The sequence below is a fragment of the Oncorhynchus masou genome, chromosome 5 (assembly GCF_036934945.1).
Source record: "Oncorhynchus masou masou isolate Uvic2021 chromosome 5, UVic_Omas_1.1, whole genome shotgun sequence".
Lineage (NCBI taxonomy): Eukaryota > Metazoa > Chordata > Actinopteri > Salmoniformes > Salmonidae > Oncorhynchus > Oncorhynchus masou.
In genome coordinates this window covers 37,171,671-37,192,805 of record NC_088216.1, presented here as the reverse complement: position 1 = coordinate 37,192,805, position 21,135 = coordinate 37,171,671, and the positions used below count along the sequence as shown (strand labels likewise).

Sequence of the window (21,135 nt, the reverse complement as noted above, 5' to 3'; positions counted from 1 at the left end):
GTACGGTATGAGAACATTATATAAAGTGCCATTGTTTAAAGTGGCTAGTGATACATTTAATTACATCAAGATGGCAAGATGCAGTAGATGGTATAATGTACAGTATGTGCATATGAGATGAGTAATGTAGGGTAAGTAAACATTATATAATATAAAGTGGCTAGTGATAAATTGATTACATCGATGTTTCCATTATTAAAGTGGCTGGAGTTGAGTCAGTATGTTGGCAGCAGCTACTCAATGTTAGTGATGGCTGTTTAACAGTCTGATGACCTCGAGATAGAAGCTGTTTTTCAGTCTCCCGGGCCCCGCTTTGATGCATTGTGCAGACCTCCCTACCCTCTGGAGAGCCTTACTGTTATGGGCGGAGCAGCTGCCGTACCAGGCCGTGATACAGCCCGACAGGATGCTCTCGATTGTGCATCTGTAATCGTTTGTGAGTGTTTTTGGTGAAAAGCCGAATTTCATCAGCCTCCTGAAGTTGAGGGGAGCTGCTGTGCCTTCTTCACAACGCTGTGTGTGTTGGTGGACCATTTCAGTTCACATCTTAAACTTAAAACTCTCCACCCTCTCCACTACTGTCCCGTCAATGTAGATAGGGGGCTGCTCCTTCTGCTGTTTCCTGAAGTCCACAATCATCTCCTTTGTTTTGTTGACATTGAGGGTGAGGTTATTTTCCTGACACCACACTCCGAGGGCCCTCACCTCCTTCCCTGTAGGCCGTCTCGTCGTTGTTGGTAATCAAGTCTACCACTGTAGTGTCGTCTGCAAACTTGATGATTGAGTTGGAGGCTTGCATGGCCACGCAGTCGTGGGTGAACAGGGAGTACAGAAGTGGGCTGAGAACGCACCCTTGTGGGGACCCAGTGTTGAGGATCAGCAGGGTGGAGATGGGGTTACCTACCTCACCACCTGGGGGACGGCCCGTCAGGTTGTCCAGGACCCAGTTGCACAGGGCGGGGTCGAGACCCAGGGTCTCAAGCTTAATGACAAGTTTGGAGGGTACTATGGTGTTAAATGCTGAGCTGTAATAGATGAACAGCATTCTTACATAGGTATTCCTCTTATCCAGATGGGTTAGGGCAGTGTGCAGTGTGATGGTGATTGCATCGTCTGTGGACCTATTGGCGCGGTAAGCAAATTGGAGTGGGTCTAGGGTGTCAGGTAGAGTGGAGGTGATATAGTCCTTGATTAGTCTCTCAAAGCACTTCATGATGACGGAAGCGAGTGCTACAGTGCGGTAGTCATTTAGCTCAGTTACCTTAGCTTTCTTGGGAACAGGAACAATGGTGGCCCTCTTGGAACATGTGGGGACAGCAAACTGGGATAAGGATTGATTGAATATGTCTGTAAACACACCAGCCAGCTGGTCTGCGCATTCTCTGAGGATGCGGCCAGGGATGCCGTCTGGGCCTGCAGCCTTGTGAGGGTTAACACGTTTAAATGTTTTACTCACGTTGGCTACATTGAAGGAGAGCCCGCAGGTTTTGGTAGCGGGCCGTGTCAGTGGCACTGTATTGTCATCAAAGCGAGCAAAAACGTTGTTTAGTCTGTCTGGGGGCAAGGCATCGTGATCCGCGATGGGGCTGGTTTTTCTTTTGTAGTCCGTGATTGACTATAGACCCTGCCACATACCTCTCGTGTCTGAGCCGTTGAATTGCGACTCCACTTTGTCTCTGTACTGACGCTTAGCTTGTTTGATTGCCTTGCGGAGTGAATAGCTACACTGTTTGTATTCGGTCATGTTTCTGGTAAACTTGCCCTGATTTAAAGCAGTGATTTGCGCATTCAGTTTTGCGCGAATGCTGCCATCAATCCACGGTTTCTGGTTGGGGAATGTTTTAATAGACGCTGTGATTACAACATCACCGATGCACTTGTTAATAAACTCGCTCACCGAATCAGCGTATTCGTCAATGTTTGTTGTTCGTTGTTGTTCGCCGCAATGCGGAACATATCCCAGTGATCGAAGCAATCTTGAAGCGTGGAATCCGATTGGTCGGACCAGCGTTGAACAGACCTGAGCGCGGGTGCTTCCTGTTTTAGTCTCTGTCTATAGGCTATGAGCAACAAAATGGAGTCGGGGGAGGACCTTATATGCATCGCGGAAGTTAGAATAACAGTGGTCTAGGGTTTTGCCAGCCCTGGTAGCACAATCGATATGCTGATAGAATTTGGGGAGCCTTGTTTTCAGATTAGCCTTGTTAAAATCCCCGGCTACAATAAATGCAGCCTCAGGATATGTTGTTTCCAGTTTACATAGAATCTAATGAAGTTCTTTCAGGGCCGTCAATGTGTCTGCTTGGGGGGGAATAAAAACGACGGTGACTATGATCGAAGAGAATTCTCTTGGTAGATAATGCGGTCGGCATTTGATTGTGAGGAATTCTAAGTCAGGTGAACAAAAATACTTTAGTTCCTGTATGTTGTTATGATCACACCACGTCTCATTAATCACAAGGCATACACCCCCGCCCTTCTTCTTACCAGAGAGATGCTTGTTTCTGTCGGCTCGATGCGTGAAGAAACCAGGTGGCTGTACCGACTCAAATAGCGTGTCACGAGTGAGCCATGTTTCCATGAAACAAAGAACGTTACAGTTTCGGATGTCTCTCTGGAATGCTACCCTTGCTCGGATTTTGTCTACCTTGTTGTCAAGAGACTGGACATTGGCGAGTAGTATGCTCGGGAGCAGTGCGCGATGTGCCGGTCTACGGAGCCTAACCAGAAGACCGCTCCGTCTGCCCCTTCTACGGCGTCGTTGTTTTGGGTCGCCGGCTGGGATCTGATCCATCGTGGGTGGTAGGCCAAACAGAGGATCTGCTTCGGGAAAGTCGTATTACTGGTCGTAATGTTGGTGAGTTGACGTTGCTCTTATATCCAATAGTTCCTCCCGACTGTATGTAATAAAACCTAATATTACCTGGGGTAACAATGCAAGAAATAACACATAAAAAAATACTGCATAGTTTCCTAGGAACATGAAGCGAGGCGGCCATCTCTGTCGGTGCCAGAAGTTCCAAGGTTCACCCCCCAGTCCGAGGTAAGGATATCTATTGAGGAGGAACCATCTTACTCTGTAAAACTTCATTTACAAAAATGGTGAAATATGTAAAAAGGTTATAATTTTTTTATGAAACTAAACTAAAAAGATTCACGTCACCAAATAACTGATTTCAACACACTGTTTTGCAGTGAAGGTCGAAAGTAGCCTCAACAGCACCCTCTAGGGTAGCACCATGGTTTAGTCGGACAACAGCTATTTTCCATTCGGACTTCAATACAAAACCTCATGGTTCTCACCCCCTTCCATAGACACAGTAATTATGATGACTTCCAGCTATTCGAGCTCTTGCAGTAATGGCTGACATGTCCATCCAATCAAAGGATTAGATCATTAATCTAGTACTGAAAGCATAAGCTACAGCTAGCTATCACTGCAGTGCATAAAGCATGGTAAGTAGTTGACTCAGAGAGAGAAACAAATACATTTATTCAAAAATGAAGGAGAAGCAGCAGAGAGAGACAGCAAACTAGCAACATTTTGTTGTATTTGTTCTTCTTAGATTACCTTTCACTTACTTAACTAGCTAATGCAGTAAATTTAGCCTACCCAACATCTAACTCAGAGAGGTATGCTTTTAGGTTAGCTAGCTAGGCTTTGCAAAGATTGCTTGCCCTCTAAATCGGTCTTCCTGCCTTCAAGAGATCAGGAGCTAACAAGGTCCAGACTGACAGTCTGCGTTTGAAAGGCTGAAAACCTGCTTAACAGAGGCCCCTGTTTTAGCCTATGCAGATTTCACCCAGCCGTTTGTTCTCTATACTGTTGCGAGCAACCTCGGACTGGGGGCTGAACCTAGTCCAGGTTCATGATGGGTGGTAGTTTATGCCATTCGAATCCTCCACCCAACAGAAAGAAACGGTGCCGATTATAGTTCATCCTCTTGATACTACCCATCCCGGATCCGGGTGCATAATCATCGACTGACACTAATTAGCATAACGCAACGGACATAAATATTACTAGAAAATATTCCTATTCATGAAATCACAAGTGAAATATATTGAAACACAGCTTAGCCTTTTGTTTTGTAGCTAGACTCTTACCCGTATACATGATTGAATGCTTCACGGCAGACTGGAACCATTTAACTCCATTTTGTTTGTAGCTACATCTTGTTTGGCCAGCATTGTGTCAAGTCACTCCGGTTCACACTGACCGTGGCGTGTGCAGAAATATAAGTACATGAAAGTTGACTGTCCAACCACAACTGTCATATACGCTCTCCCCCAAATTCACAAGAGCATGACACCCCCTATACCAGGCAGGCCCATTGTGAATAGTAACGGATCTTTGACAGAGAATATCTCTACCTTTGCAGACCATTTTGTGAAAGCCTGGGCAATCTCCTTCCCCACGTATCTATTGGTTTCATTTATTTTTGTAAATCTGTGGACCATATACCGGAGAATTCTATTCTGTGTACTTTTGATGTTACCAGTCTATATACTAACATCCCCCATCAGGGCGGCTCAAGTTTTACCTCAATGAATGTCCCCCTAATGCTCTTCCCAGCACCAATTGTACTGTGGACTTGGCTGAACTGGTACTAACCTCCAACTATTATCTCTTCAGATGAGACTTTTTCCTCCAGACCAAAGGGACATTGATGGGAAGCACTATAGATTCTAATTATGCTAAACTAAACTCGAAAAAAAGAAACGTCCCTTTTCCAGAACACTGTCTTTCAAAGATAATTCGTAAAAATCCAAATAACTTCATAAATCTTCATTGTAAAGGGTTTAAACACAGTTTCCAATGCTTGTTCAATGAACCATAAACAATTAATGAAAATGCAGCTATGGAACGGTCGTTAAGACACTAGCAGCTTAAATTAAGATCACTGTTATGAAAACTTAGGACACTAAAGAGGACTTTCTACTAACTCTGAAAAACACCAAAAGAAAGATGCGTGAACGTGCCTTAGGCATGCTGCAAGGAGGCATGAGGACTGCAGATGTGGCCAGCGCAATAAATTGCAATGTCCGTACTGTGAGACGCCTAAGACAGAGCTACAGGGAGAGAGGATGGACAGCAGTGGCAGACCACGTGTAACAACACCTGCACAGGATCGGTAGTTCCGAACATCACACCTGTGGGACAGGTACAGGATGGCAACAACTGCCCAAGTTACACCAGGAACGCACAATCCCTCCATCAGTGCACAGACTTTCTGCAATAGGTTGAGAGTGTCTGGACTGAGGGCTTGTAGGCCTGTTGTAAGGAAGGTCCTCACTAGACATCACAGGCAACAACATCGCCGATGGGCACAAACCCACCGTCGCTGGACCAGACAGGACTGGCAAAAAGTGCTCTTCACCAACGAGTCACAGTTTTGTTTCACCAGGGGTGATGGTCAGATTTGCGTTTATTGTCGAAGGAATGAGCGCTACACCGAGGCCTGTACTCTAGAGCGGGATCGATTTGGAGGTGGAGGGTCCGTCATGGTCTGGGACGGTGTGTGACAGCATCATCGGACTGAGCAACGAAGAGCCCGGATCTCAATCCCATTGAGCACGTCTGGAACCTGTTGGATCGGAGGGTGAGGGCTAGGGCCATTCCCACCAGAAATGTCCGGGAACGTGCAGGTGCCTTGGTGGAAGAGTGAGGTAACATCTCTCAGCAATAACTGACAAATCTGGTGCAGTCCATAAGGAGGAGATGCACTACAGTACTTAATGCAGCTGGTGGCCACACCAGATACTGACTGTTACTTTTGATTTTGAACCCCCCTTTGTTCAGGGACACATTCCATTTGTGATAGACACATGTCTTTGGAACCTGTTCCATTTATGTCTCAGTTGTTGAATCATGTTATTTTTTTGCTGAGTTTAAATCTAGAAATGTTTGAAATCCAGGTGGTGCTGAATCTGTGCTGAATCCAGACATTAACACCTTTCTCCCCTAATTCTGCGATATTTGTATAACATTTTCATGATCTATACAGGGACATAGGAATAACTTTTGGAATTCCATGCTTATCTAAACTCTATGATTGAACACCTTCATTTCACCATTAACTATGACCAATCACAACTCAATTTTCTTGAAGTGATGGTTATTATAGAGAACCTCCCTCTGTACAGATCTCTATAGGAAACCTACGGACAGGAATACCCTCCTTAGAGGTGACAGCTTTCGTCCACATCCACCTATTAAAAGTCTCAATTCAGTCGCAGAAGGTGCAGCTCTGATGCTTCTTATTAGAAACAGACCACAGACCTCACACAAAGGTTTAAGGGGGTACAAAGACAATTGGGTAAAACATGCCAATGATCGTTTTGAAGGACTAACACAGTTGGAAAGCCTTCAACCAAATTGAAAGAAAAAGCAGAACATGTCCCATCATGCTTCACCCAATACTCACAATTGGGGACGGCATTTAAGAACATTACCAGGAAGCACTGGTACATTATTGATACTGACCCACAATTGAAACCAATTTTTAAATATCCCCAATGTATGGTATTTTTAAGAGGCGGCTTCTAAATGAAAATACTTGCAGTTCAGTAAATATCCCTGTAGATCTAATTCAATTTAGAGGATTGGAGGATTCTAAATTAATAAGGGGTATTTTTCATTAGGACAAATCTGGTCTGTGAGAATATCTAAGGGGCTTTAGGTATAAGGTTTATAATAATTTAAAAAATAATAGTTGGATAACAGATTGGCTCGCAACTCATTAGGAGGCGGCTTCTATCTTCAATATGCGTTAAATGCTCCAGGACCCCCAACATTTGTTGCTGTTGTTGCTGCCTGATGCAGGACTCTAGTGCCAGAGAAGAGAGACTCAGACTGAAAACACCTCCATTAAAACCTCTTAAGGATCCGCCACTTTTTTTCAATGTTCGCCTAAAATTACATACCCAAATCTAACTGTGTCACGCCCTGGTCGTAATATATTGTGTTTGTCTTCATTTATTTGGTCAGGCCAGGGTGTGACATGGGTTTATTGTGCTGTGTTTTGTCTTGGGGTTTTGTGGGGTGTTGGGTGTGTGGCTTAGTGGGGTTATCTAGCAAGGTCTATGGCTGTCTGGAGTGGTTCTCAATCAGAGGCAGGTGTTTATCGTTGTCTCTGATTGGGAACCATATTTAGGCAGCCATATTCTTTGAGTATTTTGTGGGTGATTGTTCCTGTCTCTGTGTTTGTTGTCACCAGATAGGCTGTATAGGTTTTCACGGTCCGTTTGTTGTTTTTGTATTGTTCGTGTTTTTTCATCGTCATTAAACATGTCTCAAAAATACCACGCTGCATTTTGGTCCGCTTCTCCTTCACCAGACGAGAACCGTTACAGAATCACCCACCACAACGGGACCAAGCGGCGTGGTAACAGGCAACAGCAACAGCAGGAGCAACAAAGAGAGGAACTGACATGGGAGGATGAATTGTTCAGAGAAGGACCCTGGGATCAGCCTGGAGAATATCGCCGCCCCAAAGAAGAACTGGAGGCGGGGAAAGCTGAGAGGCGCTGGTATGAGGAGGCAGCACAGCGACGCGGATGGAAGCCTGAGAGTCAGCCCCAAAAATGTATGGTGGGGGGTCACAGGGAGTATGGCGACGCTAGGTAGGAGACCTACGCCAACTTCCTGTGGTTACCGGGAGGCTAGAGAGACCGGGCAGGCACCGTGTTATGCTGTGGTGCGCACGGTGTCTCCAGTGCGGGTGCATAGCCCGGTGCGGTATATTCCAGCTCCGCGTATCGGCCGGGCTAGATTGAGCGTCGAGCCAAATGCCATGAAGCCGGCTCTATGCATCTGGTCCCCAGTGCGTCTCCTTGGGCCGGCTTACATGGTACCAACCTTGCGCACGGTGTCCCCGGTTCGCCTGCATAGCCCAGTGCGGGCTATTCCACCTCGCCGCACTGGCAGAGCGACCAGGAGTATTCAACCGGGTAAGGTTGGGCAGGCTCGGTGCTCAAGAGCTCCAGTGCGCCTGCACGGTCCGGTCTACCCAGTACCACCTCCACACACCAGCCCTCCGGTGGCAGCTCCCCGCACCAGGCTTCCTGTGCGTGTCCTCGGCCCAGTACCACCAGTGCCAGCACCACGAATCAGGCCTACAGTGTGCCTCGCCTCTCCAGCACTGCCGGAGCCTTCCTCCTCTCCTGCGCTGCCGGAGTCTCCCGCCTGTTCAGCGCTGCCCGAGCCTTCCTCCTCTCCTGCGCTGCCGGAGTCTCCCGCCTGTTCAGCGCTGCCAGAGCCTTCCTCCTCTACAGCGCTGCTGGAGTCTCCTGCCTGTTCAGCGCAGCCAGAGCTGCCAGTCTGCATGGAGCAGCCAGAGCTGCCAGTCTGCATGGAGCTGTCAGTCTGCATAGAGCAGCCAGAGCTGCCAGTCTGCATGGAGCAGCCAGAGCTGCCAGTCTGCATGGAGCAGCCAGAGCTGCCAGTCTGCATGGAGCAGCCAGAGCTGTCAGTCTGCATGGAGCAGCCAGAGCTGCCAGTCTGCATGGAGCAGCCAGACTGCATGGAGCAGCCAGAGCTGTCAGTCTGCAAGGAGCTGTCAGTCTGCAAGGAGCTGTCAGTCTGCAAGGAGCTGCCAGTCTGCAAGGAGCTGTCAGTCTGCAAGGAGCCGCCAGAGCTGTCAGTCTACATGGAGCAGCCAGAGCCGCCAGTCAGCATGGAGCAGCCAGATCCGTCAGTCTGCCAGGATCTGCCAGTCAGCCAGACTCTTCCGGATCTGCCAGTCAGCCAGACTCTTCCAGATCCGCCAGTCAGCCAGACTCTTCCAGATCCGCCAGTCAGCCAGACTCTTCCAGATTTGCCAGTCAGCCAGACTCTTCCAGATCCGCCAGTCAGCCAGACTCTTCCAGATCCGCCAGTCAACCAGACTCTTCCAGATCTGCCAGTCAACCAGACTCTTCCAGATCTGCCAGTCAGCCAGGATCTGCCAGAACCGCCAGCCTGCCAGGATTGGCCGGATCCAACTACCTGCCTGAGCTTCCTCTCAGTGCTGAGCTTCCTCTCAGTGCTGGGCTTCCTCTCAGTGCTGGGCTTCCTCTCAGTGCTGGGCTTCCTCTCAGTGCTGGGCTTCCTCTCAGTCCCGAGCTTCCCCTCAGTCCCGAGCTTCCCCTCAGTCCCGAGCTGCCCCTCAGTCCCGAGCTGCCCCTCAGTCCCGAGCTGCCCCTCAGTCCCGAGCTGCCCCTCAGATCAGTTGGGTTCTGGGTGAGGACTACTAGGCCATGGTCGGCGGCGAGGGTGGACTATCATAGGATGCGAGGAGGAGGGATAAAGACATTAATAGAGTGGGGTCCACGTCCCGCGCCTGATCCGCCACCATGGACAGACGCCCACCCGGACCCTCCCCTATTGTTTTGATGTGCGTCTGGGAGTCCGCACCTTAGGGGGGGGGTTCTGTCACGCCCTGGTCGTAATATATTGTGTTTGTCTTCATTTATTTGGTCAGGCCAGGGTGTGACATGGGTTTATTGTGCTGTGTTTTGTCTTGGGGTTTTGAGGGTGTTGGGTGTGTGGCTTAGTGGGGTTATCTAGCAAGGTCTATGGCTGTCTGAAGTGGTTTTCAATCAGAGTCAGGTGTTTATCGTTGTCTCTGATTGGGAACCATATTTAGGCAGCCATATTCTTTGATTATTTTGTGGGTGATTGTTCCTGTCTCTGTGTTTGTTGTCACCAGATAGGCTGTATAGGTTTTCACGGTCCGTTTGTTGTTTTTGTATTGTTCGTGTTTTTTCATCGTCATTAAACATGTCTCAAAAATACCACGCTGCATTTTGGTCCGCTTCTCCTTCACCAGACGAGAACCGTTACAAACTGCCTGTAGCTCAGGCCCTGAAGCAAGGATATATATATTCTTGGTACCGTTTGAAAGGAAACAATTTGAAGTTTGTGGAAATGTGAAAGTAATGTAGGAGAATATAACACAATAGATCTGAAAAAAGTTATTTTGTATTTTTTTGTACCATCTTCTGTGAAATGCAAGAGAAAGGCCATAATGTATTATTCCAGCCCAAGTGCATTTTAGATTTTGGCTACTTGATGGCAGCAGTGTATGTGCAAAGTTTTAGACTGATCCAAAGAACCATTGCATTTCTGTTAAAAAATTTGTTTCAAAATTGCCCAAATGTGCCTAATTTGTATATTAATAAAGTTTCATGTTCAAAATTGTGCACTCTTCTCAAACAATAGCATGGTATTATTTCACAGTAATAGCTACTGTAAATTGGGCAGTGCAGTTAGATTAGCAAGAATGTAAGCTTTCTGCCAATATCAGATATGTCTATATCCTGGGAAATTTTCTTGTTACTTACAACCTCATGCTAATCGCATTAGCCTACGTTAGCTCAACCGTTCCGTGTCGGGACAATTGTCCCGACGAAGTTAACATATCCATATCGTTCTAACTCCCCCTTGGGATAGTTTGGTGCAATGACAGAATGCCACCATCTACCACTAATGGTCACAGCATAAGCTCAAAACTTTTAAGGAAGAACCATCATGATTAACTACTCATGGTGTGATTGTGGTAACTTACAGGATCTCAAATCTCACCATCAAATGCCAACCGCATTGCCTCCTGAGATAATTTTCTTCAGTCATCGTCACGGCTGTGTAAAGTCCCCCCAAGCCGACACTGTGACGGCTCTCAAGTAACTACACTGGACTTTGTGCAAACTGGAAACTGCATATCCTGAGGCCGCATTTATTGTAGTTGAGGAATTTAGTAAAGGAAATCTGAGGAAACCGCTACTGAAGTTCTATCAACACATTACCTGTGCTACTCGTGCATTGAGCATTCTTTTCCATTGGTACTCCCGCTTCCAGGACGGCTACAAGGCCATCCCCCACCCTCCTTTCAGCAAATCAGATCATGATTCCATTTTGCTCCTCTCCTCCTATTGGTAGAAATTTAAACAGGAAGTACCTGTGGTAAGGACTGTTCAACTTTGGTCTGACCAATCGCAATCTATGCTTCAAGATTGTTTTGATCACGCGGACTGGGAATTTTTCCGGTTTGCCTGTGAAAATAGTATTGACATTTACACTAACTCTGTGACTGAGTTCCTCAGGAAGTAAATAGATTGTGTTGTTCCTACTGTAACGATTATAACTTATCCAAAACAAAAACTGGATAAATGGCAGCATTTGTGCAAAACTGAAAGCGCAAACCACTGCATTTAACCACGGCAAGGTGACTGGGAACATGTATGTGTACAAACAGACCCTGTGTAAGGCAATCATCCCAATTCATTGGCTCAGACACGAGATGTATGTGGCAGGGACCGACACTTCGCTCCCGGAGAAGCGAAACACCTTCTTTGCCCACTTTGAGGAAAACACAGGACTGTTAGCTATCGTTCTCCATCCCCGATGTGAGTAAGACATTTAAGTGTGGGTTAACCCTCGCAAGGCTGTTGGCCCAGACGGCATCCCATCTGTGTCCTCAGAGCAGGTGCAGACCAAGTGTCTGGAGTGTTTACAGACATATTTAATCTCTCCCTGTCCCAGTCTGTTTGCCCCACTTGCTTCAAAATCAAATCAAATGTTATTTTTCACGTGCCGAATACAACAGATTAGACCTTACTGTGAAATGATTACTTGCAAGCCCTTAAACCAACAATGCAGTTTTAAGAAAATATAGTTAAGAAAATATTAACGAAATAAATGAAAGACAAAAAATAAAGACAATAAAATTACATTAACAAAGCTATATACAGAGGGTCCTGGTACCGAGTCAATGTACGGGGGTACAGGTTAGTGAAGGGTTTTTGGGTAATTTGTACATGTAGGTAGGGGTAAAGTGACTATGCATAGATAATAGACAGCGAGGAGCAGCAGTGTAAAAACAAAGGTGGGGTGTCAATGCAAATAGTCCGGGTGGTCATTTGATTCATTGTTCCGCATTCTTATGGCTTGGGGGTTGAAGCTGTTAAGGAGCCTTTTGGACCTAGACTTAAAATCAAATCAAATGTTACTGGTCACATACACATTGTTAGCAGATGTTAATATGAGTGTAGCAAAATGCTTGTGCTTATAGTTCCAACAGTGCAGTAATATCTAACAAATAATCTAAAAATTCCCAACAACTACCTGATACACACAAATCTAACACGTAATCTAACAATTCCCCAACAAATACCTAATACACACAAATCTAAAGGGGTGAATGAGAATATGTACATACAGTGCCTTGCGAAAGTATTTGGCCCCCTTGAACTTTGCGACCTTTTGCCACATTTCAGGCATCAAACATAAAGATATAAAACTGTATTTTTTTGTGTAGAATCAACAACAAGTGGGACACAATCATGAAGTGGAACGACATTTATTGGATATTTCAAACTTTTTTAACAAATCAAAAACTGAAAAATTGGGCGTGCAAAATTATTCAGCCCCTTTACTTTCAGTGCAGCAAACTCTCTCCAGAAGTTCAGTGAGGATCTCTGAATGATCCAATGTTGACCTAAATGACCAATGACGATAAATACAATCCACCTTGCCATGGTTAAATGTGGTGGTTCAAGCTTTCAGTTTTGCGTGAATGCTGCCATCTTTCCACAGCTTTTGGTTTGGATAAGTTCTAATCGTCACAGTGGAGAGAACCCCGCTGGAGTGGAACAATATATCCGGAGAGAGCTATGATTCTGCAAAGCACAGTATGTTATAGTCCCTGATGTCTCTCTGGAAGGAGATCCTTGCCTTGAGCTCGTCTACTTTATCGTCCAGGGACTGAACTTTAGCAAGTAATATACTTGTTAGTAATATACTCTGTTATTCAAATCATCAAAGCTTGATGATGAGTTGGTTATTTGAATCTGCTGTATAGTGTTAGGGGAAAAAACAAAAAATCTACCCAGGGGGCCAGGACTGAGTTTGGGAAACCCTCCCCTAGCACACACTCACATTGTGATATTGTATTGTTGTTTGTATAGTGCACAATGTCTTGTATTGTTTTTATTACCTTTATTTAACTAGGCAAGTCAGCTCAGAACAAATTCTTATTTTCAATGATGGCCTAGGAACACTGGGTTAACTGCCTTGTTCAGGGGCAGAACAACAGATTTTTACCTTGTCAGCTCAGGGATTCAATCTTGCAACCTTTCGGTTACTAGTCCAACGCTCTAACCACTAGGCTACCTACCTGATGTAGACTATTGTTTAATTTTGATGTGTTGTTTTTGTTCCTGTTTGGACCACAGGAAAAGTAGCAGCTAGTGGTGATCCTTATAAAATGCTAAATACAGGCCCAAAATAAGAACTCCAATGAATAACTATGTGCAAAATAATTATGTTTTTGAGACCATAAAATTGTTGGAGAAATATCTGAGTTTCTGAGTAAAATGCTCCAGCAACTAACACGTTGTTTGGTATAACATGCATGAAATACATGTTGTGAACCTTGGATCTCAATGGAGGCTCTGTACATATACATACAGTAGTAAATATAAATACTATGCAAAGAAAACTATGGAAATATTTTTATTGTGGCTTAAAAAATAAATAGTTTAAAAGTTAGAAAAAATAGTAATGCATAATTTGTGAAAGATACTTGCTTTAAAGCCTATCCTATCTCCATCTTCGTAGATATTGACATTGACCTAAAGGTTGAGGTGGAGCAACAAACAAAAAAACATATCCCAGTAGATATTTCTACACATGCGCATGAAAGATGGAACTTCTGCGCTTGCGCATCTTCTAGTGCCCGGTAGCTGATGCAAGAAACCCGAAACTGAATGATTTGGTTGGTTAAAACACATATTGCACGGGATTTTCATCGTTATCATAGTCTGGAAACATGTCGGGAGACGACGAGGTAACTAATCCCGTTTTATATAGTGATTTACCATTGTAAATTCGTCTTCATGAGAAACGTCATTATGGCCTACACATGTGTGAGCATGACATGAGGCAGTAAGCTAGCTAGCTAACTACTGGCTAACGTTAGCCGCCCCTTAGCTGCTTCATTTCGAGAGAAAAAAATAGTAAAAATCCTGGCAATGTAACTTGCGAACTATTTGTATTGTGTGAAAGTCTCTGATTCAATTTAATTTGGCTGACAATGCAATAGCTAGCTACTATAGTTAACTAACAGACATTTCTTCATTGTGTGCTCGAATGGAAGTGATTCGTCGCCGCTAGTTTCCATCCATATGGCCAACAGTCTAATTGTTGTTGCCATCTTAAATATGAGCATATACGGCTCCACTAAGGAATTGGATACATTGTTTAGCTAACACAATTAATTACTTTATAGTAGTTACAGCCTGGCGGTAAAGCCTGCAAAATCATCTAAATGTTCCTTACGAGCCAGAATGTTGAATAAAATTACATTTGAACTACCGGTGATCTCTGCGGTTTGTCCTTTAGCTGCTCAAAATGTGAGACAAAATATCCACATTCAAGTATCGTTTATCTTGAGTACTGAGATAAAAAAATAGTTTAATATTGGATATTCGATTTCCCTCGTTAACTAGCTATTGAACAAATCATGTTATGACAGTACAAATAGTATTTTCTGAATCAGGAGGATAATGAACACAATTTTATTGTGATTTTAAAATAAATGGTTCTCCATCCTCCCCTGATTTCAATATGACATTTTTGTCATGAGATGCTTGGCTCAATAGTTACTGACGAGAGAAACATAATGTCCAATTTAAATATAACTTTATCTCTGTGCCTAACCATATACCTATCAGCACTATAACGTTGGGTAAACAATACTTCCCTGTGGATGTTTTCTCAAATTTTGAGCTGCAGAAGGAAAACTTCAGACAACCAGTGGAGGAAGTATTTATTTAACTAGGCAAGCCAGTTAAGAAAACTGGGCCAATTGTGCACCACCATATGGGTCTCCCAATCACGGCTGGTTGTGATACAGCCTAGAATTTTAGTTTTTTTCTTGTGAAATTATTAGATTACTTGTTAGATATTACTGCACGGTCGGAACTAGAAGCATAAGCATTTTGCTACTCTCGCATTAACATCTGCTAACCATGTGTGTGACCAATAAAATGTGATTAGATTTGAATCAAACCAGGGTCTGTTGTGACTAGATGTCGACCGATTATGATTTTTCAACACCGATACTGAATATTGGAAGACCAAAAAATCCGATACCGATTAATCAGCCAATATTTTTTTTATTTGTAATAATGACAATTACAACAATACTGAATGAACACTTATTTTAACTTAATAGAATATATCAATAAAAATTAATTTAGCCTCAAGTAAATAGTGAAACATGTTCAATTTGGTTTAAATAATGCAAAAACACAGTTTTTGGAGAAGAAAGTAAAAGTGCAATATGTGCTATGTAAGTAAGAAAGCTAACTTTTCAGTTCCTTGCTCAGAACATGAGAACATATGAAAGCTGGTGGTTCCTTTTTAACATGAGTCTTCAATATTCCCAGGTAAGAAGTTTTAGGTTGTAGTTATCATAGGAATTATATGACTATTTCCCTCTATACCATTTGTATTTCATTAACCTTTGACTATTGAATGTTCTTATAGGCACTTTAATATTGCCAGTGTAACAGTATAGTTTCCATCCCTCTCCTCGCTCCTCCCTGGGCTCGAACCAGTAACACAACGACAACAGCCACCATCGAAGCAGCGTTACCCATGCAGAGCAAGGGGAACAACCACTAGAAGGCTCAGAGCGAGTGACGTTTGAAACTCTATTAGCGCGCGACAACTAGCTAGCCATTTCACTTCGGAAACAATTTTATCAACCATGTGTAGTTAACTAGTGATTATGATTGATTGTTTTTTATAAGATAAGTTTAATGCTAGCTAGCAACTTACTTTGGCTTACTGCATTCGCGTAACGTCTCCTTGTGGAGTGCAACGAGAGAGAGGCAGGTCGTTATTGCGTTGGACTAGTTAACTGTAAAGTTGCAAGATTGAATCCCCCGAGCTGACAAAGGGACAATCTGTCGTTCTGCCCCTGGACGAGGCAGTTAACCCACCGTTCCTAGACCATCACTGAAAATAAGAATGTGTTCTTAACTGACTTGCCGAGTTAAATAAAGGTATATAAAAAATATTTTAAAAAATCGGCACATCGGCGCCCAAAAATAACGATTTTCGATTGTTATGAAAACTTGAAATCGGCCCTAATTTATCGGCCATTCTGATTAATCAGTCGACCTCTAGTTGTGACACCTCTAGCACCGAGATGCAGTGCCTTAGATCGCTGTGCCACTCGGGAGCCCGAGTTTAAATGGAATTGTATTCAATATTATGGCTTGTAAGGAACATTTACATGATTTTGGAGGCATTAATGTCATGCTGTATATACCAATTAATTGTGCATTTTCACCTGAACAATCAGACTAGCGAAATACTAACTAGTTACTGACAGCAAGCTAGCTAACATTACACATGAATTCCTTATCATGATGCAACATTGACTAGGAACACATCTGCCAATATTTGTCATCCCCAACAGGTTTTTAAGCTAGCTATATTTGCAAGATGTAATACTGACAGTGTCATAGGGGTCAGCCATTTGTAACACTTTTTTCTTTTGGCTTTGTAGATGATATTTGACCCCAACATGTCCAAGAAGAAGAAAAAGAAGAAGAAGCCTTTCATGTTGGATGAAGAAGGAGGGGACGGTGCCAGTGAGGATGCTCCACAGCCAGAAACAAAGGAGGTGGAGGTGGATGGAGGAGAGGACAGAGAGGTGGACTTTGATGAGGATGAGGGAAGGAGGAAAGGTGAGGAAGGCAAAACCTTAACATAATATAAACCTAAATGGTGAGCTTGCATGTAGTCAGAATTTTCTAAGATCTGTTGTAAGTACAACTTTTTGATCTTGGTTTGTTTGTTTTCCAGAAATCTCTGATGACCTGGACGACTTAAATTTCTTCAACCAGAAGAAGAAAAAAAAGAAGAAAGCAAAGACATTTGACAATGACGTAGAGGATGGAATGAAGGTACGTTTTGGGTCAAGTGCCCAGTGGACCTTAGTGTTTAGAATGTTGCCTTCTTTTTTAACACGTTTCCACAAGAGCGTCTGTTAAATGATAATGTTTGTTGACTTATCTACTAAATGGATTCCTTTCAACTTTGTAGTTTGTCCACTTCATGTCTCACATTTAGGGATAAGATATATCCTTGCATATGTAGAAAGTTAAAATGTTATGTTTCTTTCAATTATACAGTGTATCTGTTGTGGCTTGACATTGTAGTATGTATTAAATTGACTGTATTGCAAAACTGTCGATGTACAGGAGCTGAAAATTGAGGCAGAGCCCTCCGAAACCAACGACGAGGACGACTTGATGTTGGAACTAGGAAAAAAGAAAAGGAAGTCAAAGGCTGTGAATTTCGACATGGATGATGACATGGAAATCAAAGATGACGGTGAGTGTACCAAATTTACAGGCTGGATAAAAGCTATAATGCGTTTAATTAATACAACCAGCATGCAAACTGACCTTTGGTCCATCATACCTTGTGGTTTACAGCCCAGGAAGATGAAGATGGAAAGAACACTGACGACATCACGTTCAGCAGCACACAGTCGGGCCCTGCGTGGGCGGGCTCAGAGAGAGACTACACATATGACGAGGTACAATCTAAGTCTGGGTCAAGAGAGACTTTTTAAGATTTTAGAGGAATATTACACCCAAGTTATTACCAACTGAACATTTTCATAAGCGCCCTAAGATGTAGGAGAAGACACCTGGTCATCATGACCTTAAAGAAAGGAATAGTTAGTCACATCTTCGTTTAGAAAATGAATTGGTCACATCTTGTTGACGTGAATGTTATGTGGTGTTTCCCAAGTATTTCATCCTAAAATCCAGGCTGACTCATCTCCCTCCCTTATAGCTGCTGAACCGCGTCTTCAACATCATGCGGGAAAAGAACCCTGACATGGTGGCTGGGGAGAAGAGGAAGTTTGTCATGAAGCCTCCCCAGGTGGTCCGAGTGGGCACCAAGAAGTCCTCCTTCGTTAACTTCACAGACATCTGCAAACTGTGAGAATGATATGCCACTAGGCTTGGGCGATATACCGGGGTATTTCAAAATACTGACAATATTATTTTCAATAATATGCCACTGCTTATTAACTATACGTTATAACTTTAAGAAATCTACGATGTCAAATAATATCCAGTGCAGGGCTTCAGCTATGCATTTGGTTTTTGAACTTGCTAGCTAAGTGGCTAGATGTCAAGCTCAAGCTACAATCAATCCCCGCCTGGATCAAGATCCCTGTTCCAATTGAAACTTTTTTTGTAGTGCCCCTTTGTGTGCCGTTCCGGAAATACCGTATACCCCAGTATGGTACAGAAACGTTATGACTATGAAAATCTGGATACCGCCCAACCGTATATGCCAGTATCCTGGGATCCCCTGTTGCCTTTTTTAGAGATGTGGAGTTTTTATGACTTTCACTCTCACTTGTTGATTTGCTAATCATTTGCTAATTTCTTGACAGGTTGCATCGCCAGCCAAAACATCTCCTGGCCTTCTTGTTGGCTGAGCTTGGAACAAGGTAAGGTTTGGGTCGGCAAGTGAAGAAAAACAGATCATGCTTAAATTATAATTGTTAAATGAATAAGTTTAAGAATGCTATGGATTCATGAATGAAACTTTTTTATTGCAACAGTGGTTCTATAGACGGAACTAATCAGCTCATCATCAAAGGAAGATTCCAGCAGAAACAGATAGAGAATGTCTTACGGAGATATATTAGTAAGTATTTGTGTTGACAATTGTCCTACCTTTGTACACATCTCTATTTAATTGATATAATTCTGATTTCAGTTCATCATATAATTGCAATTGAGAGGATGGTGTTTATCTACTGTACTTACAAAAATGTGTTTAATATGATAGGGATGCAACATGCTTCGCAAGCCATGCTCATAACCAGACCTGCTGGAGATGTTTCTCCAGAGATCACGTTATGTCAATTTGTAGCGTAGGCTCTTTTATTGCATTTTGAATAACTTACTGTTAAGATTAATTAGATAAATCCGCTTTACTTCCCAGTCTCACGCCAGTGTTTCTTTCCCTCTCTTCACAGAGGAGTATGTGACGTGCCATACATGCCGCTCCCCCGACACCATCCTCCAGAAGGACACACGACTCTACTTCCTGCAGTGTGAGACATGCCACTCCCGCTGCTCCGTTGCCAGCATCAAGGCTGGTTTCCAGGCTGTCACGGGCAAGAGGGCACAGCTCCGCGCCAAAGCCAATTAGGATGGGCCAGGCTGGATGCTTTTATGGACTGTGGATTTGTTACCGCTGCCTATTGTAAAGAAATTAATAAATCGCATACCATCTGTGTGATCAGACGCTGTCTATATTTCCCAATTCTATCATCCCATCACTATGGAGGGCCAAGGTGATGAACTTAATGTGTTGTCTAATCTATACTACTTTGAAATCAATTATTTTGTCTACACCTTCACTGTGTGTGCACCAGGTTTTCACATTTTTTAAAAGAAAGCTCAGTGTTTTGAATGCCAAAGTTAAAGGGCTGTATTAGGGTGCATTCAAACTGATGTGTATTTTTTATTATTCATTAACAGATTCACTACATGGAACAGTTTACCCCCTCCCCCTCCCAAAATCTATAGGTTTGGTTTGAAGTATCTGTCCTATAATTTGTGGATCTTAAGTGGCGCAGCGGTCTAAAGCACTGCATCTCAGTGCTAGAGGTGACCCACAGACCCTGGTTTAATTCTTGGCAAGTTTGCAGATCGACTAAATACGAGTCCCAAGATGCTTGTGGGTGCCGTAGAGCAAAAGGAAGAACACCATTGTGAGTTCCATTTTTCCATAAAGGGGTCATAATAGTTAGGCCAAACCGGACGCTACAGATGACTGCGAATACCAATTTTTGGGATGTATCATGGTCTTGACAAACCGACCTGTCACCTTTCAGCACAGATGCATAAGATGTGACATCGGTGTATTGAGAGATATTTTTATGGGGATTTTTGTATAATGCTAATTTACATTTTTACAGATCATTTCTCTAACGCTGCATCGGACATGCTTTCTGGTTTGAATGCACCATTAAAAGTTTGCTGAACAAGATTTGAGGCTCATTTTGGAGTTCTCTGTATCCGGGGCGGGTCTCGAATAAGTATGAAAAGGTTACTTTTCTTCCTGCTGAAGGTAAGATGGTAGAGAAGATGTGAAGGTAATAGGCCAACTCCTAAAATCTGTCCCCCTGCATGGTTTTCTCAGCCAGATGCATTTGTTTGGATATGACCACTATGAATCATGTTAATCTTGTGACTTGAGGATATAACTGTTGGAAAAGCAAGTGTGAGAGTGTATTCGTAAAGTATTTAGACCCCTTGACCTTTTCATCATTTTTACGTTACGACCTTATTTTAAAATATTTTTTCTCAATCTCCACACACTACCCCATAATGACAAAACAAAAACTGGTTTTTAGAAATGTTTGCAAATTTCTTACAAATATAAAACTTAAGTATCACATTTACATGTGTATTGAGACCCTTTCCTCAGTACTTTGTTGAGACACCTTTGGCAGCAATTACAGCCTGGAGTCTTCTAGAGTATATGATGCTACAAGCTTGGCACCTGATTTGTGGAGTTTCTTCCATTCTTCTCTGCATAACCTCTCAAGCTCTGTCAGGTTGGATGGGGAGCGTCACGGTATAGCTATTTTCAGGTATTTCAAGAGATGTTCAATCGAGTTCAAGTCTGGGTTCTGGCTGGGCCACTCAAAGACATTGAGACTTGTGCCGAAGCCACTCCTGCATTGTCTTGGCTGTGTGTTTAGCCTCGTGGTCCTGTTGGAAGGTGAACCTTTGGCCCAGTCTGAGGTCCTGAGCACTCTGGAGCAAGTTTTCATCAAGGATCTCTGTACTTTTCATCTTTCCCTCGATCCTGACTAGTCTCCCAGTCCCTGCCACTGAAAAACATCCCCACAGCATGATGCTTCACCTTAGCGATTCTGCCAGGTTTCTTCCAGACGTGACGCTTGGCATTCAGGCCAAAGAGTTCAATCTTGGTTTCATCAGACCAGAGAATCTTGTTTCTCATGGTCAGAGTCCTTTAGGTGCCTTTTGGCGAACTCCAAGCGGGCTGACTTTCCTTTTACTGGGGAGTGG

General features: G+C 43.5%; 1 protein-coding gene across 1 annotated transcript; it reads left to right on the top strand.

The window, feature by feature from the left end:
• The first annotated feature begins 13,667 nt into the window (after positions 1-13,667).
• eif2s2 (eukaryotic translation initiation factor 2, subunit 2 beta) lies at positions 13,668-19,338 on the top strand. Its single transcript, XM_064965472.1, has 9 exons — positions 13,668-13,829; positions 16,563-16,743; positions 16,862-16,962; positions 17,260-17,392; positions 17,497-17,600; positions 17,864-18,012; positions 18,477-18,533; positions 18,648-18,733; positions 19,068-19,338. Exons 1-9 carry the CDS (start codon positions 13,812-13,814, stop codon positions 19,241-19,243), a joined length of 1,005 nt encoding a protein of 334 aa, XP_064821544.1. The 5' UTR covers positions 13,668-13,811; the 3' UTR covers positions 19,244-19,338.
• Positions 19,339-21,135: the final 1,797 nt, after the last annotated feature.

Coding starts and splice junctions, on each gene's coding strand:
- eif2s2 (XM_064965472.1), top strand. Junction 17,393..17,496: donor CATGGAAATCAAAGATGACG/GTGAGTGTACCA, acceptor TGTGGTTTACAG/CCCAGGAAGATGAAGATGGA. Junction 17,601..17,863: donor GAGACTACACATATGACGAG/GTACAATCTAAG, acceptor CCTCCCTTATAG/CTGCTGAACCGCGTCTTCAA.